Raw genomic sequence first — 23575 nt, 5'->3', positions numbered from 1 at the left:
GTTTCTTGTCTATATATTTTTAATTTTTTCTAATTATTTATATTTAAATATAATTGGTAATTTACTTTCGTTTCATTTTTTTTTTTTTTTATATTTTTTTTTTTTTTTATTGCAATTGAAATTACAAAGCGAAGACATTGAATGGAAGTATAGAAGAAATGCAAAAATTAAATGCAAAAAAGCGAAAAATTATTCATAAATAATTCAAACTATTCATGGCAGTTGTTCTCTAAACTTGATTTCTTATTTTTACAATTTATGTTACTTTTTGTTTTTTGTTTTGTTTTCTTAGAAAAATATGTAATCCCGAAAAAAAACTTGTTTAGCAAAAAATTGTTAGCAAAAATATTTTGTTTCTTCTTCTTTAAGTTTTTGTTTTTTTTTTTTTTAGTCTTTTGCCAGTCCAAATTTCGATTAGCTTGAATTGTTGAGTTTGAAATTGTTTAGTTATACCTTTAGATACATACATATATATATATATATATGTACATTGGTATAATTAATCATGGTATATATGTATATTGTTCTTGTGTCCCGTCAACCTTGTTTTTTGTTGTATATTTTTTAAGTTTTATCGGTTTTACGATTTAATGACTTGCTGCATTTTTTTCTGGTTTTTATGTTGTGTTTTTTTTTTTGTTGCAGTTTTGCAATAAATTCGTTGCACTTATCATATAATTTAAAACTATTTATTAGCATGATTTTCACTAATTGTTTTTGTTATTTTTAATTATTGATAAATTGTTGAAATTTCATCGTGCGGCAAAGAAACCGCAGCCCATGGCAAGTACGAAAACGGTCACAACTGTTGGCCAAGTGAAACTCTGTGGTGGTTTCTGCAAACAAAGAAAAAGGAAAGAAAGAACGAATATTATAAACGTTTCATCAATATCTACATATATAGTCAGGGGATCAATTTTTGGCTGATGGTCAAATGTTGTAATTATTCCATTTGCCTCACGCACACTTGACTTTTGCTACCCTCTCTCTCTGTTCGCATCCCTCCTAGAAATATCAATGGTTATGTAATTTACACTTATTTATTTGTTCAACATTCATGCTTGAGTAGTTTTTCTATAACTGAACGCACGTGTGAATAATAATCAAATTGAAGACGAGTACATTTACCATCCACCCCCAAATAAATAATAAATTTATTATGCAAATAGTACTTCCTTTTTCCCCTTACAATTTGGCGTTGTTTTTGTGACTATATTCCATTTTTTTTCCTTTTCGAATAAAACTAGTAATAATCGCATTTATGCGGGTAAATGGCATGAAAATCATTATAACATGTGTTAGTATTTACTTAAGTTAATGCAGAATGCCCAACAACTAACGTAAAACTATTGTTTTGCAATAATAGATTAAGACTTGGAAGAAGGCTCCACTTTGTATGCAATTTCCATTGAGATGATTAAAATTGACAACAAGTTATCTCTTAAACAATTTTCTCCTGATAAATAAAGTATTACACTTAATACTTTTAAAGAGAGAAGAATATGCATTTATTCACAAAGAAAAAGAGTATTTCATTTTATTTTTAAGTACTTTAAAACAATTTTGTTTCGAATTAGTCATTGATTTGGAATGTTCGAGTTTGAAGCACAAGAAGTGATTGTGCTCACACATTCGACCAATACTAACGATTACTCGAAGTAGTACTGGCTGGAATCAAAACAAAACTATTACAAGGAATCGTGATCCTATACCTATCGTGTGATTAAAACTTGATTGTTCAATTCATAGTTACCATTGTGGATCGTTATATTGGGAAGTTAATTGAGCTCATAAACGCATAAAATATGATTTTCTCCTAATATCATAATGATATAGTATTGTTACTAGTTTTAATTAGTTCATTTAGTGAATGAAATTGCTTGTATTTATATACATATATATATACATATACATATATTGTATATTATAATATACTCATTTTTGATTATGGATTTTCTCACGATCTCATTAAACCGCGAGCAAAGCATATTGAGATAAGGTCAGTTACTACATTGAGAGCAAGCGAGAGAAAGATGGATAGAGAGGAAGAGAGGGAGAAGACTAACGAGGTAGAGAGTGCAGCTTCCCAGGCCTAACAGAAGATAAGCCCCACAAAAAACAAAAAAAAAAAAAAACAACAACAAAGTGAACCAAATCTAAAACTTATCAACTTATTAATATACATATATATGTATGTATGTAGCTATGACTATGACTCGTTCTGTCTCTACAATTTCTATGTGTTTGCATGTGTCATATGGAATTGCGATTGAATTTCTTCAAGTTTTGCATTTCTTTTAATTGCGCAGGGGAAAAAAAGAAGAAAACACACACTTTAGCCTACGACACATGTGTGCCTGGCATAGTCAGTATGTAAGTAAGCGCAAGTAAGTAAGTAGTTGACACAAAGGCTAGACACTGAATGACTGAAGGAGGCAAAATCTGGTGCATGGAGGGGGGATAGAGTAACGGGGGCAACAGGAGGCTCCGATTAACATAAAGTGACGATGCGAAGCGAGAGGCAAAAAAAAAAGACACACTGCGCAATTAATTTTTATCACACTTTTACCATGTGCAAAGTTTTCCAGATACATATATGTATGTACATATATACAAACATATGTATGTAGTATGTATATACTTATAGAAATTGAAAATATGCAATGAGCAAGTCTTTTGCCTCCTTGCAGCAATTTGTCATTCCTGGAAACTATATTTAGATCTAGCTAGTTGCTGCTTTGAAAAATGTTTGCCACGTGCCAGCAACGTCAACAACTGCTGCAGTAGCTGATGATAATCATGATGCTGATGATGATGATGATTATGATGCAGTTGCATGCAGATGCTGCCTAAAGTTAATGACCCTGTTGTACTTTATTATGACCATGTCTTCTCTTACCTTCTGTTTGGCCTGCACTTGGCTATGGCTTTGCTGTCTATGTTGTTGCTGTTGCTGCTGATGCTGATGCTGACTGGAGGCAATGTTGCAGTTGTTCTTGTTGGTAATGTTATTGGTGATGCTGCTGCTGTTGCTGTTGCTCTCCGCACTAGATGAATTGAATTGGTTATGGGCATGGGTGTTGCAGTTGCTGCTGTTGTTGCTGTTGCTGTGGCTATGCGTATTTGAGTTATTTGGACTGCTTGGCCTGTGATTTGTGTGACTGTGACTATTTTTCTTTTTTCGTGGCGGTATACGGCCATTGAACTCCTGCAAACGTTCACGCCCGGCCGTAAAATTATCATAACGATCATCAAATTCATCCCAGCTGGTCTCATGATCGCTCTGATATTCGCGTTCATCCTCGCCAGTTGAGGTCAAACGTTTGCTAAACACAGACAAAAAGAGAGAAAGAGACATATTTTAAATATACAATTAATATTAATGGCGTCATCAAGTTTTATTATCAGTTTTTCGTAATGCCTGTTTTTGTTTTCATTAATTGATTAAAAACTATACATATATGTATGTAAAAAATTGTGCCTTGGTCATGAGAATTTTTTATTTTTTGCTAATCATAGGCGAATTCTATCAGTATATATACGATTAATCCGTTTTGTTTGTTTTCTTTCTCTCATAAAGTCAGCATATCTGCAATTGATTGATTTATGTCATTATCTAAGCTAATTCTCAGCTGATTTAAGGTCACAGCCCTGACCAACTTTTTTAACTTAGTTAAACAATCATTAATAGGGTTCGCTATAGTTATACAACTATGATATTTGCCCTAGATGATATATATTGAAAGTTGGAAAAGTAGCGTTCAAGTTACTTAAGTCAAAGCTATTAAAATTTCTTTTGTCTACGTCATTACACTTCACAAAATAATTAAAGGAAAGTTCAAGTTTGAATGGAAGTTATTCAAAATGAAAATTCAAGTTCAAGTTAATTTGAAAATTCTTTATTCAATTCATTTGTCTACTACTTACCGTCTTGCCGCATCCGATTGACTGCGTTGTAGACGCATCTTTGAGCCATTTGGCGCCAATGGTGTTGATGCAGCCAATGATGGACCATGACCATGCCAGCCAAAGGCCGCTGTCATAGCCGATGATGATGCCAACGATGATGTGTTGTTGTTGCAGTTGTTGCCTGTGTTGCCCATATTGGCTGTATTCGGTGTGGGTGGCGGCGTATAGGTGGCATAGTAGGCACCCTGTGGCAATTGTAACGGCTGCATACCACCGCCATATGAGGCCGGATGATGTTGCAGCAAATGCGGCGATTGTTGCGGATTACTGTGGCTATAGTGCAACGGTGGCGCTGACTGTGGCGCCGGTGGTTGTTGTGGCATTGGCTGTGGTGTCGATGGCGCTGCCGGATACGGTTGACGGAAGAAACTCAGCTCCTCGCCAGAGGCAAAGCTGACGCTAGTGCGTGGCGTTCGTGGTGGTTGGGGTGGACCACCATGATGGGGAAAGAATACATCGCCTCCTGTGCAACTGCATGAAGGGCTTGGCGGTGGCGGATATTGAAAGATTTGTGTTGGTGCTGCAAACGAAACAAAAACAGAAAACAAAACCATACAATTAAATGATAAAAATACGTTAAGAGAAAATGAAATAAAGTAATACTATGTATACTTGAAGATCGACAATTAACGAAATATTTTGAAAACAAAGGCCCAAGCAATGTGACAATGTGGGGAAGTGTCTAAGGTCGTTCGATTCATTGTTTGGCTTATTGCAACTGCCACTTAGTGTGGGCAACGATAATAAATGCTGCCATGCAAGTAATTATGCCAAGTCCTCCACATAAAAACCGCCCATAAAATCATCAGGTACATATCAAACTTACTCTCTACCTCTCACCGTCTGCGGCGATGTCCAGAGGATTTTGTAATGATGTGGAAATTTTTTTATAAACTGCAAGTCCTATATAGTATACACTTACGATATTTATATATATGTATATATGTATTTTATATACGTCGCAACCGCAAAACTATTTAAGATACTTTAAATGCTAATTAAATCAAAGTTAATTAACAGAGTATCCAATCTAAAATGGGCAGTAAAATAAAAGTATTACATTGGCAATAAAAAGTGAAACTTAAGACAGAGAAGAAACTAAAGAAAAAGAGAGAAAAAAGGCAACAAGAAGAATTCAAGAAAAACTTAGGGAAGAACTGGGAGAAACAAAAGAGAAGCTATCCATGAAATAATGAAATAATAAAATAAAATAAGCAATAAATGATACAAAAAGCAACAATAATTTATTGAAGGCGAGTAGGAAAAAAAAATTAATAAATTAAAGATTAAATTATGAAGAAAAAATTAACAAAAATGCAATTTTATTTTTAATTTCTAATTAACTAAGGAGTTAGAAGGCAAATGGAATACAAATTAAGGATACAGAAAATATGAAAAAAATAATGGGAGTAAAAATTTAACATAAATTATAAAATGGATTAAAAAAAGAAACTTTGTTAAAATTTAGGCACAAAAAGGCAAAAGAAATGAGGAGAAAATGAATTCTAATTAAAGGTAATTAATATTTTTTAAGCCTACGAAACGGACAACTTAGTCCCTAGTTCCCTATTAGTGCAAAAGTAATGTACTCATGTTTTCTGTTATTTTTGTTAATGTCCATGTAAAGCTATGTATCGATGTTTTGTTATTGGCAGAAAGGGAAATAGACTAAGTCCATATCGGTTTTAATTCGTCTCCTACTTTGCAAGGTATATCCCAAAATTCTTTTTTCTGATAGTCAACTCAGAGCTTTTAAACACACACTCTAAGAGAAAGGGACAGAAAGAGAGGGAGAGAAAGACACTTGTGCCATCGTTTATGTATCTTGTATCTTTAACACATCCAGCAGCAAGTTATATTACAATTTTTTTTCCTCTCCTTTCCATTTGCTTTTTTTTTTTTGCAATCTCATGCAAATTGACAACAAAAGCGTTGATAGCTGCTAGCCACTTGATATGCGCATAAATTGTTCGCCCGCGCCTCGCTTTTGTGTACCACCTCACTCATTTACGACGCGACGTCACAATATATGGCAGATATATGTATCTATGTATGTATGTATGTATATATGTATATAGCTATATTCATATAGAGTCGTGTATGATTTTCTGATTTCTGATTTCTTAATGTTTATCTACTACAAATGATTGATTGTTATGCAAAATTTATACAAATCACCAGCTATAATGTCTCAAGTATGTATGTAATTGCCCTGGGGAGGCTTTTTGGCCTGCGGGGGGACCCCCCACTACTTAAAAAGAGCTTAAGATGCTAGATACTACAAGCAGACCAAATAATGTCATTCAACGTCAACCTGCAGGCGAGCCACTCCAAAGCTAAATAGCCAAGTTTCTTGGTTTGTTGTTGTTGTTCGCTGTTGTTTGACCCAATAGCCTTGAACTCCCTACAACAGCTGTTGCATGGCAAAATGTTCTCTCTGTGTGTGTTTAATTGCAGCTAGCCACTCCTTGCTGCAGCAGCAGCAGCCACAAGCATATGTATCTTTCAGATACTTTATGCCATTTGAAACTAGTTTGTTAGCTAGAAGGCAGGCAGTCAGACAGCTGCCTTCTTGACTGCCTGATTTGCCTGCCTGGCTTGCCTGCCTAAGGCTAGAGCTCACGTGCAATTTAACCTTGAAAAAAAAAAAAAAAAAAAAACACATAAAATCTGCCATTCCAAGTCCAAGCTGAAGTCAGGCATCATTAATGCTTGTACTCGTACTTAGGTGAAGCTAAAACGTTGCTGCTGCTGCTGGCCAGCTTATATAACTAGCCAAGTCAAGTCGATCCAATCCACAAGCCATATGCTGGTGCCTTTATGATGACGACGTCGGCGACGACTACAACTACAACGACGAGCCAAAGATAAAAATGTTACAACTAATTGCAAATTGTGTGGAAAATTACATTTGCATATGAGTATTTTGGGTTGGTGGTAGAGAGATGAGCTGGCAGTGTTTTACAGCGGAGCGGGGTGGTCATAATGGGGAGATGAATTTATGATTTCTAAGGTGTGATATCGCTATACATTTATATATATACATATATTCCTATATATACATATATGATTACTTTTTTTTAACATAAAAATTGATGCACTGAGCGCTCTTGATAAAAAATGTTGTCACTTCCTTAAAGTAGGCAATGAAAAATATTTAATTTTTTTTTGCTTTAGGTAATTTACTCTAAATATTTAAAAGAAATACATATGTAAATAATGTAGGTATTTATCTGCTATTTAATGAGTAATATTAAGGAATCTATGAAAGTTTTTTCTTCAAGTTGCTTGGAACAAATCAAAAATCAGCCTTTTGGTCTGTTCCGATGATTTATTTTATTTTATTTTCTCGTTGTTTTAAATTTAAGATGTTCAATTTTTGTTGCCATTTTTGCCAAGTGTATTGGCCCAACTCAATACTATACGGCACTCCGGCCACATCATTTACGCCACACCGACACCTTAACAATTTTCTGTATTTTTTAGTTTTTGTTGTTTTTTATGATGCCAACTTCTAGATGCGGGCTGAATGCAATTGTCGTTGGATGGTCGGTTTGGTTGGTTGGTCGTTTGGTGACGAAACGTGACCAATTGTTTTTTTTTTTTTTGTTATTATTCGTTATTTTTCTGCATTTGTTTAAGGAGGTTGTTGTTGTAGGGAGTTGGAGGTAACGACAATATGTGGAAAATGTTTATAATTGAATTACAAATCCAACAGAACACTAGAATTGTTGATGCCAAGAAGAGAAGTGAGGCGGCTGCCACAAGTTAGAAGAGCTGAGAGGTGGTGCCTCAAAATGCAATTATGTGTATAATTTACTTTTGTGTTTGAGTATTTTGCAACAATTTTCTAAGGCCGCTGCTGCTGCTGGGCCTGACAGACAGAACAGACAGAACAACAGAAAGGGAGAGAGAAAGATAGATAGATATATATATATACACATACATATATGCACACACAGCTGACAAACATCAATCAACAACAACAGAACAGAAAACCCCAAGTCAAGCTAAAAGTTCAACTAAGCAGAACGTTCAGAAAAGCTCAAGAACAATTTACACGGTCCCGAGGCACAAACAGAGGAAAATACTTGTACAACAACTAGCAAAATAGCAACAAAAGCCAGCCTAGGCAGCGGAAAAACGTGAAAAATGCTTCACTGTTACGCTTTAGTTGCTTTTGTTATAGCTCTCTGACTGACTGCTTGCTGCCTGCCTGCCACAAAAGAACAAATCGTTGCAAAAATGCATTTTTAGTTGTGCAGTTTGTAAAGTTGATTACACCAAACAGAGGCAGAGGCAAAGGCAAAGTCAGAGACTCAGAGTCATAGTCATAGTCAGAGCCACAGATTGTGGCCCGCAGCATATGCTGCTGCAGTAATGTGCCTGCTGCTGCTCATTATGGCCTTGAAGTGTGCATAAAAACTATACATATATACATATATACCCAACTACAACTTACAAACTGACAATATGTATGTAGGTATGTATATGGAATATCTGCGATGTGTATAAACTACGTCGCACACGTCGCACAGAAATTGAAATTGAAACAAGTTTAGCTGAAAATGTGGTTAAGTTGGTCAGTGGAACGGAATGGGCAAGTGGGCAACTTCAAGCATTGATCGCATTGACTGACAAAAGTAGTAGATAATACTAGGGTGGAGATTGGGGGGAGGAGGCGTACCGAGGTAGATGATAAAGTGGTTAGAATTGATTGATGGTAAGTGAGAAGCAGCTGCAAAATGTGAGGAAACGATAATCAACTTATACATAGACAGATTAAAAGTATCTAAAATAATGCCAAGTTCCTCTTTTTTTGTGAATCTGGTATAAATATTGGCTAAAGGATCAGGATCAACAAGATTGACGAAGCACAGTGGATTTCATTTTATCATATTTTAAAAATCTCGAAATTAAGATTCATGTTGTCTGGTTTTTTTTTTTTATTTTTTCTTTGGAGCGAATCTCTTGTTAGGTGTCAAGTGGCACACAGGAGTCTGACATTATTATTGATGAGAGTGCCAACAATTACCTGACAGCACAAAGGAATGATGTTCGAACAAAATGCTGTTTGTAGGTGGTAGCCATTCAAATGGAATTTCAAAATGTTGTACCAAAAAATGTTAAGGCAACTTATTTATACAGTTAACTAACCAACGAAACGCGCCCACACACGTTGACAAAACCAAAAATCCAAAATAAAAAAAAGTATCAGATCTCTACAGATCTTTTAGCTCATTTAAGGCGATTTACTTGTACGATTTTCTGTCTGTCCGATGCTCCAGGTGTCCAGTCCGCCTGTCTGTCTGTCTGTCACGATGTGAGGATTACAAATTTGGCTTGGACAAACGAGTCACACATATCAGATTCAATTAGGCAATTTCAGGGCCACAATGTGTTAACGGTTAAATTTGTATTTCTCTTTGGTACACTACTATCGGATATATACTTATACATATATAAATACTTACTATATATGTATGTGATGATGATAAATACTTGAAGACCATTTTTGGGGATTTTGACTTTTGAACGAGTTTTTTGTGTTTTTTTGCGGGCGCGCTTCTCATTGTTCTACGGAAACCAAGTTGAATGTCAATCATTGTTCGATCAAATCGAAACGTAACGCAACGAATCATTTATGACCATATCCATTTTTTAATTACCAATTTTGGTTAGCTCTGCTAATTAGCCATTTGTGTAAAGCTGATTTACCGTTTTTTTTTTTTTTTTTTTCAAAGTATGCGGAAATTACGAATACGCAAGGTTAACATAAGGAAACGAAATTTCGTTTGTGTGAATCATGTGAGAAAGTTCTTGGAAAGGTGAAAGTTCTTTGTATTCAATCATTTCATCAGCTTACCAAATTTAAATGATAAAAAACAACAGCTACAAATATAAGTCAGCGAGGCCGCTACAAAGCAATTATATAATACTTGAAATTGAAGTCGGCAAATTCCAAATCAAGACTTTGATGATGCAGTTTATTATATTTTTTTCAGTTGGCATGCGATAAAAAAATAGCGGCAATTTTTTTAATTTTTTTTTTTTACTCAAGGTCGAGACAATGCGTGTGCCCCTTTCAAGAGTATTATTAAAATTTTTCCCATTGAAATAAGAATTTGAAGAATTATTTGCCGTTTTGTGAATGCTACAATTCTATATTCCCTCTCCTTCTCTCTCTCTCTCGCTCTCTCTGTCTATGTATATCTCCCCAAGTCTCTTCGTGTGCGGAATGAGGAATTGTGTAGGAGCTTCAATGGGTTTCCAAGTGGCTTTCAATTCGCCTTGCATATCAGACAAATGTCTGAAAATAGCTCAAACGCTTATCATGCGTCAAGCCAAAGCCAAACCAAATCGTCGTTCATTGTCTTGTGGGGGGTCTGAGGGTTCTGAAGCGTTTTTTTTTTTTTTTTTTTTGTTGTCAATGGAATTGTTCAATATTTTAACAAGCGACAGAGAAACTGAAATGCAATTTTTCAATTTCGTTCCAAGCACAACAAACTCTTTTCAAACAAGAGAGACAGCTTAAAAGGCTATAAAAAAGAAATCGAATGAAAAAAAAGCTAGCAAGCAAAGTCTTTGCATTTCTCTGCATATAAATTCTCTTTCCCTTTTATTCCCTCTCACCCTCATGCAGTCTTTTTTACTCTCAAAATCAAAGGACCAACTGATGCGTTAGCATGTGTTCCTTTTTGGCCAGAAAGAAAAAAAAGGTATAAATAACAAGTCATATAAAAATGCTAACAAAAAATATATGTGTACATACATATACATACATGTATGTACCTACATATATGTATATATTTAACTAGCTGATTCAGCTAAATCGTTGAAATTTATAGTTTCTTAAGTCGATTTGTTAAAACTAAAAACAAAAAATAATATCAAAATATATTTTTTTTTAAGAAATCTGTAAGAAATCTAACTGAAACTTAACAGTTTGCTTTATAAATCTTTAGCTTTAACAATTATTGCCTCTTGGTTTAAGACTTTCTTTTGAAATACCAAAAATGTTGGCCTTTGTTTTGTTCTTGTCCAAAAAGCGAGTTAAATTGTTAAACGCAGTTACTAACCTGTCTCACTTATTGTTAGAATGACTCATTGGATTTTCTTTTAAAGTATTATATATGTATGTATGTTCCTTACTTCCCATTAACGATATCAATTTCTTTACTAAACAATCCAAAACCGATTAGTAAATTGTGCAAACAAATTGTGCACACAAACCAAAAAAAAAAAAAAAAAAATACAATTAACAATTCACTGAAACTGTATACCTCTAATATTGTTAAATACTGCAAACAGCAAGGAGGGGCACAACGGAAAGGGGGCACTTGTATCTAACCCTTTGGACACGCTAACAATGAGTGAATGGTTGACTGGCTAACGATGACGCAGAACGGCACAAGACAGCGGGTCTGCCAGAGTTGATCAATCTATACATATAGCCTCTGGGTCTGGCTGGGTTAAGTGTATGACAGAGGGGGAGAGAGGGAGGTAAGTAGGAGAACGCTACTCATATGCAATTTCATTTCATTTATTAATAATCTTTTTGTTGTGGCTGTTGTAAAAAACGTGCAGTTTGTCAGTTCTTTTTTTGTTGCGATTTTTTTGTAAATTATTTTAATTGCGTTGCATCTGATCGAATGTGGCTGTAAAAATAATTTTTTTATGTATTGTTTAATTGTTGTTCTGTTCGTGTGTGTGTGTGTGTGTGTTTGTGGTTGGTGTTGTAGTTTTTATTTTGCGTTGTTTAATAAAGTGTTAAATGGCCGATAATCAGCTGATGGAATTAACTTTAAACCATTGCAGTATCTCATTAAGTTACTTTTTGAAGACAGAGTGCTTCTGTCTGGGATTGCATCATCATCAGCATCATCATCATCATCATCATCACCTTTGCTGCCAATTGTAACAAGTAGCCAAGTTCCTTACTGTCTTTTATCTACCGTCGTCTCCATTATGTCCTCCTGTCATATCCTGTTCTTTAGTTTTCCGCCTTTTGATATATGGATATATATAAGTATATCTACACAGAGGAGTATATCCTTTAGCACTTTTCGTTCTGTTTTTTTGTTTTTGTTGCCTTAAGCATACGCCTGGGCGCATTTCTTTTGTTTCGTCTTACATATAACATCATGCTCAAACGTTCAACCTTTTGTGTCTCCTCACTTTACTCTCCTACATAAACTAGGAGATGATGATAATAATGATGATGATTATGATGTCTAAGGCTCAATTTCATAACAAAAACTTGAGCACGTTTCACATTCCCGAGTCAAAGTCTGCTTCAATGCAAACAATTTAGCACGACCTCAGACTCGGTCGGTACCTAGGACTTGGGAGTCATCATCTGGTGTACATAGACTTAATCAAAAGCCAACTAGACACCAAGCTGTCTCTCTGTCTGGCAACACTTGAAGCCTAGTGTCAACTGTTCTACACCTAACAGTTTGTTTTCTATATATAATTCTCCATATTGCAGTTTGTCTGTTTTTTTTTTTCCTTTTTCTATATTTTTCTTATTAAGCAAAGTGCCTGGCGGCCATTTAAACTTGAAAAAAATCTAAAGAAAATGTAAAAAGTTCATTGCGCTTGATATGGTGTGAAGTGTAAACACAAAACTAAATAAAAGCCAAACAGAGCGTCAAGATGAAGGCAGTTGAGGTGAGGTGATGGTGGATCCTGAGCATATAGATTTTCTTTAAGTTTTTATAGTCGCTGCAGCTGCTCAAAACCCATGAGGAACAAATCCCTTTTTCATCAACTCTTGTGGCAATCAACATCAAAAATCCTTTGATGAGAACAATTTCACGACAACTGCAGGACATAAACTTTGTTTGCCTTTGAGCAAAATAACTTTCAATATGTGTGTTATGAAAGGAGCTCTCAAACTTCATATAAACTGCGGCATAAAAACAAAAATCTAGTAAAAATCTTGATCGATTTAAAAAGAAAACAAAAAAAACCCCCAAAGGATCTGCTGCACGAAAATTTTCTTACAAGAATGAAAAACTTTAAGAAGTAGATTCTTAAAATAAAATTTTTGTTTTTTCAGAAAATTTAAAGTTAATATTTTAAATATAGTATACGAAACTATATTTTAAGTTATAAAAAGTTTCAAAATTCTTAGTAGTATTTATCCTATACATATATGTATGTATGTATATAATGCCATAGATTCACATACAAAATTTAACATGCCTACTAACAAATACACAACAAAACACACACATACACACTCACGCAAACTCTATATGGCCGAGTAAGAAAAACATTTACAATTAGCATAAAACAGCAGCAAATAAATTCACGGTCAATGTAAAACGAATTCACGAACAGGCCAAAGCAAAAAAAATAAAAATAAAAAAGAAAAGCAAAAGCAAAAAAAGCTGGCTTAAACAGCAAAACAACAACAGGAAAAAGCCGCCAACAGAAACAGAGGAAAAACCAAAAGAGAGAAGAAATAAAAATTACATGCAGAGGTATAGACATATATACATATGTACATACATACATATACATATATCAGCTTGGCAACAAGCCAAGTAATCGAGATGTAAAATGCAAATGCATATGATGAAGATGCTGATGATGATGATGATGCCATGGAAGATGATGATGATGAAGCTCGTTTAGGTTAGGCTGTACAAAATGAGTGCAAAAACTTTTTGCGGTTTTGGCCAAAATGAGATAATAGAGCAAGTTGCTCTCTCTATATATCTCTCTTTTCTCTATCTCCAACTCTCTGTTTAGCATGTTTTTCTTTTGTTTTTTTTTTTTTTTAACTAAATTTTTCTCTCTCTCTCTCTCTCTCTTTGCGCAGTTACATCAGCTGAGGTAATTTTGTGTTGCCAAGTCAGGAAAATATATAGCAGGAATAGGCCGACGCCATATTTGCCGCCATTTTTTTGTATACATGTATATGTACATATATCCTTTGCACACTTCCGCTACGAAGTTGCTGAGCAAAACAAAATGGGGAAAAGTGCTATGGAAAATGTCAAGTGCGGCAGCGACGCCGGCAGTGAAAAACAACGCCTAACAGCAGCGGCAGCACCGACAGCACCGACAGCAGCAACAGCTGTTGGCAACAGCAACAAACCAGCTAAATATGATGCGAATAGCAATGCCAAAAGAGAGAAACCGATAAAGGGTGGAGTACCATGGCTGCTGTTGCTGTTGCTGCTACTGTCATTGCACCTTTTGTTAGGTTCTTGGGCTTAGCCCTTTTTTGTTAAAGACTTGGTGGTGGGGGCGACGAGAGTAGAGGGGCCGCTTAAGCTGGCTCCCCCAAAACGTTAGGAGTTTGGTGGTTGTTTGTAGATATTTAGGCTTTTTTTTGTTTTAGGGTTGTTGGCGCGCTCACGAGTGATGACTCAACATGATTCTGCTGCTGGGGGTTCTATCCTGTCTATCCTGTCTTGCATGATGCTTGGAGTAGTTTAACTTGGGCTTACTTCAAGTGTTTTAAAGAGCCCATTGTTCACTAGTTTAGATTGTGTTACTATTAGATAAATTATGCACTTGAGTGGCATATAACATGGCAAAGCATATATACATACATACATGGGGGGCTAAGCCAAAAGGGTCATAGATTTTCTTTGCATTAGGGGAAAAATTATATCTACATACAAATTTTTATATATCAACCACAAGGCGGAAAAGAAAATCTATCTAAGATAATAATTATATCTATGCAAATTAAGTTTATTTTACTTATATTAGATCTTTATTTTATTTTCTTGACCGAGATAAGTAATAAATAATTAAGTAATTCTTTATTTCGAAGATTCAATTTGTTAGATACATAATTCTAGTCAACAATTCAAGTTCCAATTTTCAATATATTATTTCTTAATTTTGAAGTTCAATTAAAATCGTTTTTACTTGTATACATACATACATACATATTTTCATTTTGTCTATAAATTTTGCATAAGTTTCATAATCATCATATGAAATTATTTTTCATTTGTGTCATAATCTTTTTGCAAGCAATGCAATTGACTAACCACTCATATTTATTTCATATTTTCGTTTTCGTTTAAGTTGTTTTTTTTTTTTTTTGGTTGGCAGAATGAAACTGCAAGTGCCTGGAAACAGGCAATAAAACAACAACAAAAACCTGTAAGCCAAGTCTGTTGTCAAGTTGCAACACCAATAAGCAACAAAAAAAACTAAAAAACTGACTGAACCAGCTCCAGCTTCTCTGGACAATTAGGCAAAACAGGCGCCGTTTTGGACAAGTTTTCATTGATTAGCTAGCAATGGGGCGGCGTATAAATAAATCATATAAAAATACAGCCATCTGTATATACATATATATATATTGTTAATTTTAGTACTCTTAATGAGTCATATACCTACATATACATATATATATATGTATATGTATATAGAAGTGTATAGCTTTATTCAATTTAGCTACCGCAGCTGGCAATTATTACGCAAAAGCTTAACCGCAGAATAAACTGACCACAGTCAATCTGAACAAAAGCTACTTAAACTACCGTTAAGTCAAACACTTTGTATTGTAAATAACCCACACACACACACACACACACACCCACCAATCCTCGCATGTCACCCTCTCCCCATCTATCCAACTCGGTGTGGGTCTAGTTTGCCTAAGGTCAAATGCCGTTTAATAATTTAGGTTACTCACTCACTAACTCAACTCAAGTCAAGTCAAGTCAAGTCAAGTCAAGTCAGCTTTGTTCAGTTCAGTCAGTTATACAGTAGTGTAATAGATACTGCCTATTCACTGTTGAGATACATATCTAATAGATGCATAACATAGATAAATTTCAAAGGCGAGCCAATTCGCGAATAAGACATTCGACTTCATTTTGGCGCGTGCCAATTAAACGTGCCCGAATCCCCATGCCCCCACATGATCTGTTTTTTACTTCGCTCCTTCTTAGGCGCCTTATGCTTAACTCTTTCGAGTGCGCAACACGCCCACCTTTTTTTTCTTTATCGTTTTTTGTTTAGAGTTGCCGGACAAGTTTTTTGGACTCCATCTCCCCCTGCCCTAGTCACTGTTAGAATCGCAACCCCCCAACTTCATATCGCATGACATGCGAAACGAGAAAAAAAATATATATTCAATTAAACCAGCTTTTGTCTTTGGCTTTTTGTGTGTGTGTGTGTGTGTGGTTTACCACTAAAATTAAAAATACGAAATATACATATATTCATATTAATATTGATTTGGCATAAACGGAAACAGAATGTCAGATAATTATCATGTGAAATTCAAATTCTCAGAAAAACAGATAAATATTATTAGAGAGGAAAATAATCTTATTTAAAGTTCAATTTTAAATCGATGATCTTCTTAGAAGCCAAAATGATCAAATAAACCTTTGTTTGTTGTTTTCAATGCTTCAGCTGAGTATTGTAAATTTCCTTCTTCACTATTATGTGTAGAATAGAATTTAGAATTTAATTTTCAAATAATTTCAAATAAGAACTGAATACTTTTCGTTGATCCATTTTGTTGTTTTCTCAATATTGCGACAGAAGCGAGTAGAAAGAGATCTGACCTGATGGGAATCGCATTGGGTATAAGGGGCTGATGATGAGTCAACAACCTTGAAAAGTGAAACTCATAAAAGAGAATTGAACAATAAAAGAAGAAAAAAAAGTAAACAACGTTTCTGACCCATATCATACCTGCTTAACAAATGCGAAACTAAGTACTATATACATATATTAAAAGATGTAGATTTTGATATGGAGTAAAAAGGGTGTAAATTAACTTACCATTTGTATGGGCATTGTAGAGGCGATACCATTCGCATAGGGCCACAAGCACCTGATCCGTGGGCACGGACAATGGCGACTGCATGGGCGTCTGTGTGGCCGATGTTGTGGTATTTGGCGATTGGGATTGCACACTGCTTGAACCACCATCCGATGAGCCCGATGACGATGTTGTGGATGCACCCGACGATGTTGAGGCATTCGATGAACCGGAGGCGCCCGATGAACTCGAGGCAATGTCATCGGTGCCACCCTCGGGCAGATAAAAGGGCACGGCCATGGTGTGTCTGTGTATGTGTGTGTGTGTGTGTGTGGGGTGGGTGGGTGTAAGTAGGTGCTTGGTTGATGCTGGTTCCTCTATTGGGGTGGTTCAGGTGGGTGGCAGCGTTACTGTTTTTTTGGTTTTTGCTTTATGCCTGTCCCGCTTCTTTTTTTCTCCTTGAATTTTGTTCTATTACTGTTCTAGGTCTCTTTTTGTTTTGCAATTTATCTTTATTTCTTTTGTATATCTTCTTTTGTGATTTCTTTCGTTTATTCTACTTTTTTGTTTTCTTTTGGGCGTAACTCAGTTGATTTTGTATTTCTTGTGCAAAATTTTAAATAATAAAAATTCTTGCATTTTTTAAAATTTTAGTTTAGTTTTTTTCTTGTTTGTTTTTGTATGTTTTTGCTTTAATTTTTTGTTTGCTTTGTCACTCAAAAAAAAGTTTAATATTTTCTTTAAACATTTCTATATTTTGCTTGTTGTTTAGTTTTTTTTATTTTTATTTTTGTTTTAGTAACAGTTTTCGTAGTTTATTAGATTTGTGAAATTTTTTTTCGCATTTTTCATAAAGATTTCGTTTGATGTTGTGTATTGAAACTTATTTAAAAACACAAACAATATTTTGTTGTTATCGGCGATTGTTGTTGTTGTTGTTATAGTTGTTGATGTTGTTGTCGATTCTTGTTGTTGTTGGTTGTCGTTGAAGCACTTAAAACGTGTCACTTACTCCGTTTATTAAATTATTTATGTGTATATATTTTTAAACCAAAAAAAAAAATTTGTTTTTTTTTTTTTAAATTGACTGACTACTACGTTCTTCCAAACCGAAAAAAAACCATTGGGGAAATAACAACGGGCCTTCTTCCGAAATGGGCGAAGAATTAGTTGCAATTGAATGTGTGGAGTAGTGGAGTAGTAAGTAGAGTGAGGAGAAAACACGTCTTACTGGCTTCGCGGCTAAAAAAGAACTGTTCGCAGCTCGAAGCGGTAGGCACCTCCTCCATCTCAACACACAGCACACAGAACGACGCTGCTGCCTGCTGCTGCTGCTGTCAGTGGCAGCAACACTAGCACCAGCACCAGCAACGGCAGGCAGCAGCAGCAGCAGCGGTGGCGGCGACAGCGACGGCAACGTCGAAGCGAGTAGGCGCAAAACGAGTCGAGTCGGTGCATGTGTGTATTTGTATCTGTATCTGGCTATTGTACAACAAAAAAATATAATGAAAAACGGAGGAAAAAAAAAACGCCGCAGAAATATAAAAAATAAAGAGACCTACCAAAGAGAGAATGAGAGAATGTGTTTTTCTCAGTTTGGTTTTCATTTATTTCTACATGCATCGGTGTGTGTGTGTGGCTGGGCACAAAGATCTTGTTGAGCAGGTATCAGCAAAGTAACCACAACAGTAGGGGGGAGGGTGCGGGTAGAGACAACGACTGCAGCTAACTGGGCACTGTGGTACAAACAACATCATGATCATAGGACATTCGACCTAAAAGGATCTACTCAAATAAACATACAAATTTCTTAATGATCGAGAATATAAACATATATATGTACATACATACATTCATATGTACATCTACACATGCGTAAAGATTAACAAATTAGTAACGACTAATAACGGTTATTCAGAAATATGTACATGTATATTTTAAAGAGTCTATTAATAATTTAAGCACATTGGAAAATTTGTCAATAATATCTTATATTCTTATCTATTTTATTCAAATATTTGGGTCCGGGTTGGTTATATTATCAAAAGATTTGTGTCTGCCTCATTTTTCTTATACATACATACATACATATGAATCAATAAATCTATGAAATTACAATATTGAATGTTTTGTTCGCCTAATAACATGACTGAAAATTCATTTTGGTACTAAAACGAAAATCAAGTATACCACCTATGCGCCAAAGGACATAAATTTTTGTTAACTTAACAAAATGGGCTCAATAAAATCGTTATTATTAGTTAAAACTATACATAAAACATACAAAATTTCAATTAAAAGTGCTGTGGGTGTGTGTGTCTCTTTTTGTAATTGTGTACCACTGTGCCCAGCGCAACGAACGCTAAAGCAAAACAAAAAACGCAAATGCATACAGAGCGTCGACGTCTTCTTTGTTGTTGGTTTTTTTTCTTTTCTCGATTTTGTTGTTGTTGTTGTTACTTTATTTCGTTCTTGTTGTTGCTGCTTGCTTTGGAGAAAGAGAAGAGAGCGCAAACGAAGCATAGGCTTGTTTCTCTTTGATAGTAGTGGAACGGGGGAGCATTTTTTTTAGGCGCCAAAAAGCGCAGTAGACAAAACCAAATAAATAGGAGTAGATTTTAAAAATTGGTAGTGAACGAGAAAATTTGCCAAATGATAATGGTATGTACATACATACATATATGAAAGCAAATATTGCTTAATACTATAAGCTAGATTGAAAATCGATTAAATTATTAACAATCATTATTATTTTGTAAAAAATGTACACAAAATTATGTATTAAGCAAAAGTTTTTAAAGGTTAAGCTAGAGCCCTAAGCTTGTATTAGATTTTGTGAAATATTCTAAAACTGATTAATAATTAATTAATTTTTTTTTGGTTTTTAATTTTTATACACTTGTTTGGCAATTTCACCATATTCCAAAATTCTCTGTTCATGTTGCAAACCAGTTTCATATGCCTTTTTCGATCCTCTCCTGCGCCATCTCTTTCTGTTTCTCTCTCTTTGATTGTAAACTGGCTCACTTGAATCAATTTTATGTTTATAAAAGAAATAATTAGTAGGACTTGAGTAGTTTGAAAAATAAAAAGGGGAAATAAGACTGTATATCAAAAATATTTATCTCTTAGCTGCATCTCAACTAACATGCAGTTAAAGAAGGTCCAACACACATACACACATACATACATATGTACATATGTACATATAAAGCACTTGTGTGAAATCCCTTACCAAACTCACAGATACGAGTAATTACATATGTATGTATGTTGCAAGGATTGCCCAAGATGATGAAATTCGAAAAAACATATGAACATGAATAAGCATGCAACAAGAACCAAGAAAAAACTGTGAGGAAAAGAGACAGAGAGAGAGAGAGAGAGAGAGGGACTGAAACCGAACTCCTTTTACCCTTTTTTTAACTCAAATCTGTTAAAATATTTTGAATTGTATCTAAAAATTAGTCTATTTAGTTAACTTAATTAAAAATTCATAATCCATTATATGCAAATTTGTAATAAGTCTATTGTGTCAATTTTAAATACTACACTACATATCCTTGATTAATTTAGATACCACGAATGCCTGCGATTCGCCAAAATGTATATGCCCTTTGATTCGTTTAGGGTAGGCATAATATAAAAGAAGTAAAACTGAAAAAAAGGGGCTCGATTTTTGTTTGCCTCGTTTATCAGACCTCTTTTGCTGCTGCTGTTGGCCCTTTTCATTTTGTGGGGATTCCAATTACTTTTGCGTGGAACTAAGCTGACGAGAAAAGTGTTACGGTGGAGAATGATTCCACATATGTTTGTATAAATATTCCTTCTTTTTTTGTGATTTTTTTTTTTTTTTTTTTGCATTTTGAAACCGATTAGGCGTAATATGAGAGGCTCAAGAGTCGTCATCAAATTGAGTGCCATTGTTTTTTTTTTTTTTTTTTTTTACTTTTAGAACAATCAGCATAATGCTTGTGACCGTTTTCCATGTGATGAAATTAAAATTATCTAAAAAGAATTTATTAAATCATCATAAACCACAAAAAAATGAAGAATAACAACAACTTCACTTTTTGCGAGAAAAAAAAAAACCCATTAAAACAAATCGAGTTGAAAAGCAAAATTAAGCGACTTCCCTGTTGACATTTCTGGGTCACCGACCCAAAGAGTGTTAAACGGGGCTGAGGCTCAGAGGCCTGACGCTGACTTTGAGGCCCGTTTGCAGCTCCAACCCCAACCCCAAACCCAACCCCAGTCCAGCAGAGCCCAGCCCAGCCCAGTCCAAGTGGTCGTTCCATACCGTGTGCATATATGGGAGAGGTATATTAAGATTTGTTATAAAATTAATTGAGATACGACATTATGACCTAGTCTCAAATAAAGTATTTTAGTTTAAAGGTTCTAAATTTTAGTAAAGAATGTAAGAGAGCATGGACCAACAGTGTTTTTGTGTTATACTACACTAGGGCTTATCATGATGCTTGCTTCTGAGTGTTAAGTATTGTCTAGCGGCGAAAGCCTTTAATGCCGCAAATTAGTTTTGTAATGTGTAACTATGTATGTATGTATGTACATATATCGTTGAGCAGAAATATCTTATGCCAATGACAATCATTTCTAGAGGCAATATAAGCAATTCCATTTTAAAGTCCTTTTTCCTATCCTATCTGATTTTGTCCCATGTTTAAGCTTATGACTCTGATAATGTGTCTCTTTCTTTTTACTGTCGCTTTTTCGTTACATGTTGCTTCAAGTCACAACAATGCGAAAGAAGTTTACACTTCAAAAATTAATTTCTGATCTCATCAAAGGATTTTCTCCAATTAACCCAAAAACTTTTGCTATCTGGGTTTACTTCTTCCAGAAAGGATGAAAGACGTAAAGAAAATGGTGTAAATATTAAAGCGAAACGCTTTTATCAATCTTTTGTATGAAAAGAATAGGAGAACGATAGATGAAAGCGAAATTCTTGTATCATGAACTACACGGTATTTTGAAAGTCGTCTCGTTTTATTCAAGTAGGCATTCGTTATTGAATATGATTATGTGGCACGCTGCAAAAACCAGCGTAAATTATTTATTACACAATTTCTGCAACAACAACAACAACAACAATGAAAACAAATAAATTTATTTCTGTGACGAAAAAAAGGAGGCGAAAATGGGGGAAAAAGAGATAAACTCGCCCGCTTTAATAATAAGACGAAGGCAAAATAAAAAAAATAATAATAATTCATATTTACAATAAGTAAAAACAACAACAACTGCGTACAAGAGAGCAACCAATTAGGCGTAGCCATTGGCAGAGGCTAAACAACTGTAAATTGTGCGCCTGCGCAGCGCCAACAGCGACCGCAGCCCAGCAGGAAAAGCAGAAGCCGCAGTTGCAAGCTGAGCTCTTCTTATTCTTTTACCCCTCTCTAACCCTCTTTTCTATTAGACTGTTCTACACAAATTACCGTTAAATTAAGCGCTTGCCTGTCAGTCACTTAACCGAGAAACCAAGAGCAGCCACATGCAACCTCATGTAGACATGTGTGTTGGGGGGTGGAGCAAAGGGAAAGTTCTAGTTTAAGATCTATCAGCCGATGAAACTCAAAAACAAACCTTCTAATCGAGAATTGATAGCTTCAAACTGTTTTATAATGACACCGACACTCAATTCGATATAACATTATAGAAATCAAAAAAGTTGCAACAATTTTGATAAAACAAACTAATAAATGTCTGTTTCATAATGTCGTTTTAACTCCAAGATGGGAGCATTTGTATGTATACATATAAAAGAGTTGAGCTTATCCGGATTGGGCCTTACTTAGGCTACCAGGGCTCTCATTTGTTGTTAGCTGGTATGAGATGATTAAAAGTGCCATCACAAGTTGCAATTAGGATAATCATTATTATTTTATTGACATTCTGATATATTTCTCACAGGACCCTTTAGCAAGGGCTGATACCTTGTGACCTTAAGACTTTTTAGAGTGTACTCATAGTACCGTGCACTATAAATGTGTCCTTGTATATTAAATTTTTCAAAATTAATATAATATGCAGATAATGACGATATGGTATTCCTAGATCGACTCGACTCGGCCTTAAGAATATGGGTTTTCACTTTATGGGGTCTGCCTGTTCCATACATTTTGGCGGCCTTAATATACCTTTTTATCCTATGGTTGAATGGTATCAAAATCGTTTATTGAATTAAAAATTCTGTTTAATTGTGGGTAAACTCCTACGGCCAACACAAGTGTTGCTAATTGATTAGCAGGTTGCGTAAACTTTGCGATAGTAAATGTTATAAATGCTAGTGGACTCTAATAGTATGCAATAGTTACATAAGAAAATCAAAGGGAAGTTTACCAATAGAAAATCAAAAGTGAAACAAAAATGATATTCGAGTTGTTAAGAAAACCTGGACCGCAAGATATGAAGTCATCTAAAGATGCTTTTACCTATTTCGAGTATGGAATGACTGCCGTTGGTTGGTTGCCGCCGTTGAAAGGACGAACGATGTACTTGATATTTAGAGGACTCTTAATATTGTGGTGCATTATATATTTGCCTTTTGGAATGATAATAGGTTGTGTCAACGACATCAACGATTATAAACCTGGCGAGTTTTTAACATTGCTAGAAACTGTATTGAATGATATAGGATGTTCTATAAAAATTCTAGCACTCTACATATATCTACCCAAATACGGCAAAACTAAGAAACTTTTGGAGCGTTTGGATGAATTCTGTGTGAATGAAGCGGATCGTAATAGGATTCGTTATTGGGTTGTACGATGCAATGTGATCTTTATAATCTTTTCGTCTCTTTATTACGGCTATTTTGTAATATCT

General features: G+C 35.0%; 1 protein-coding gene across 1 annotated transcript; it reads right to left on the bottom strand.

The window, feature by feature from the left end:
- Nucleotides 1–595: 595 nt before the first annotated feature.
- Nucleotides 596–17961, bottom strand: hid (head involution defective). Its single transcript, XM_068292471.1, has 4 exons — nt 16747–17961; nt 3928–4489; nt 2900–3326; nt 596–836 (listed from the first exon to the last, which is right to left on the bottom strand). Exons 1-4 carry the CDS (start codon nt 17024–17026, stop codon nt 753–755), a joined length of 1353 nt encoding a protein of 450 aa, XP_068148572.1. The 5' UTR covers nt 17027–17961; the 3' UTR covers nt 596–752.
- Between the last annotated feature and the right edge of the window lie 5614 nt (nt 17962–23575).

This window comes from Drosophila tropicalis, unplaced genomic scaffold (assembly GCF_018151085.1).
Source record: "Drosophila tropicalis isolate 14030-0801.00 unplaced genomic scaffold, ASM1815108v1 contig_1190, whole genome shotgun sequence".
Classification (NCBI taxonomy): domain Eukaryota; kingdom Metazoa; phylum Arthropoda; class Insecta; order Diptera; family Drosophilidae; genus Drosophila; species Drosophila tropicalis.
Note: the sequence above shows the minus strand (reverse complement) of the source record. Positions and strands in the feature narration are given on the sequence as shown.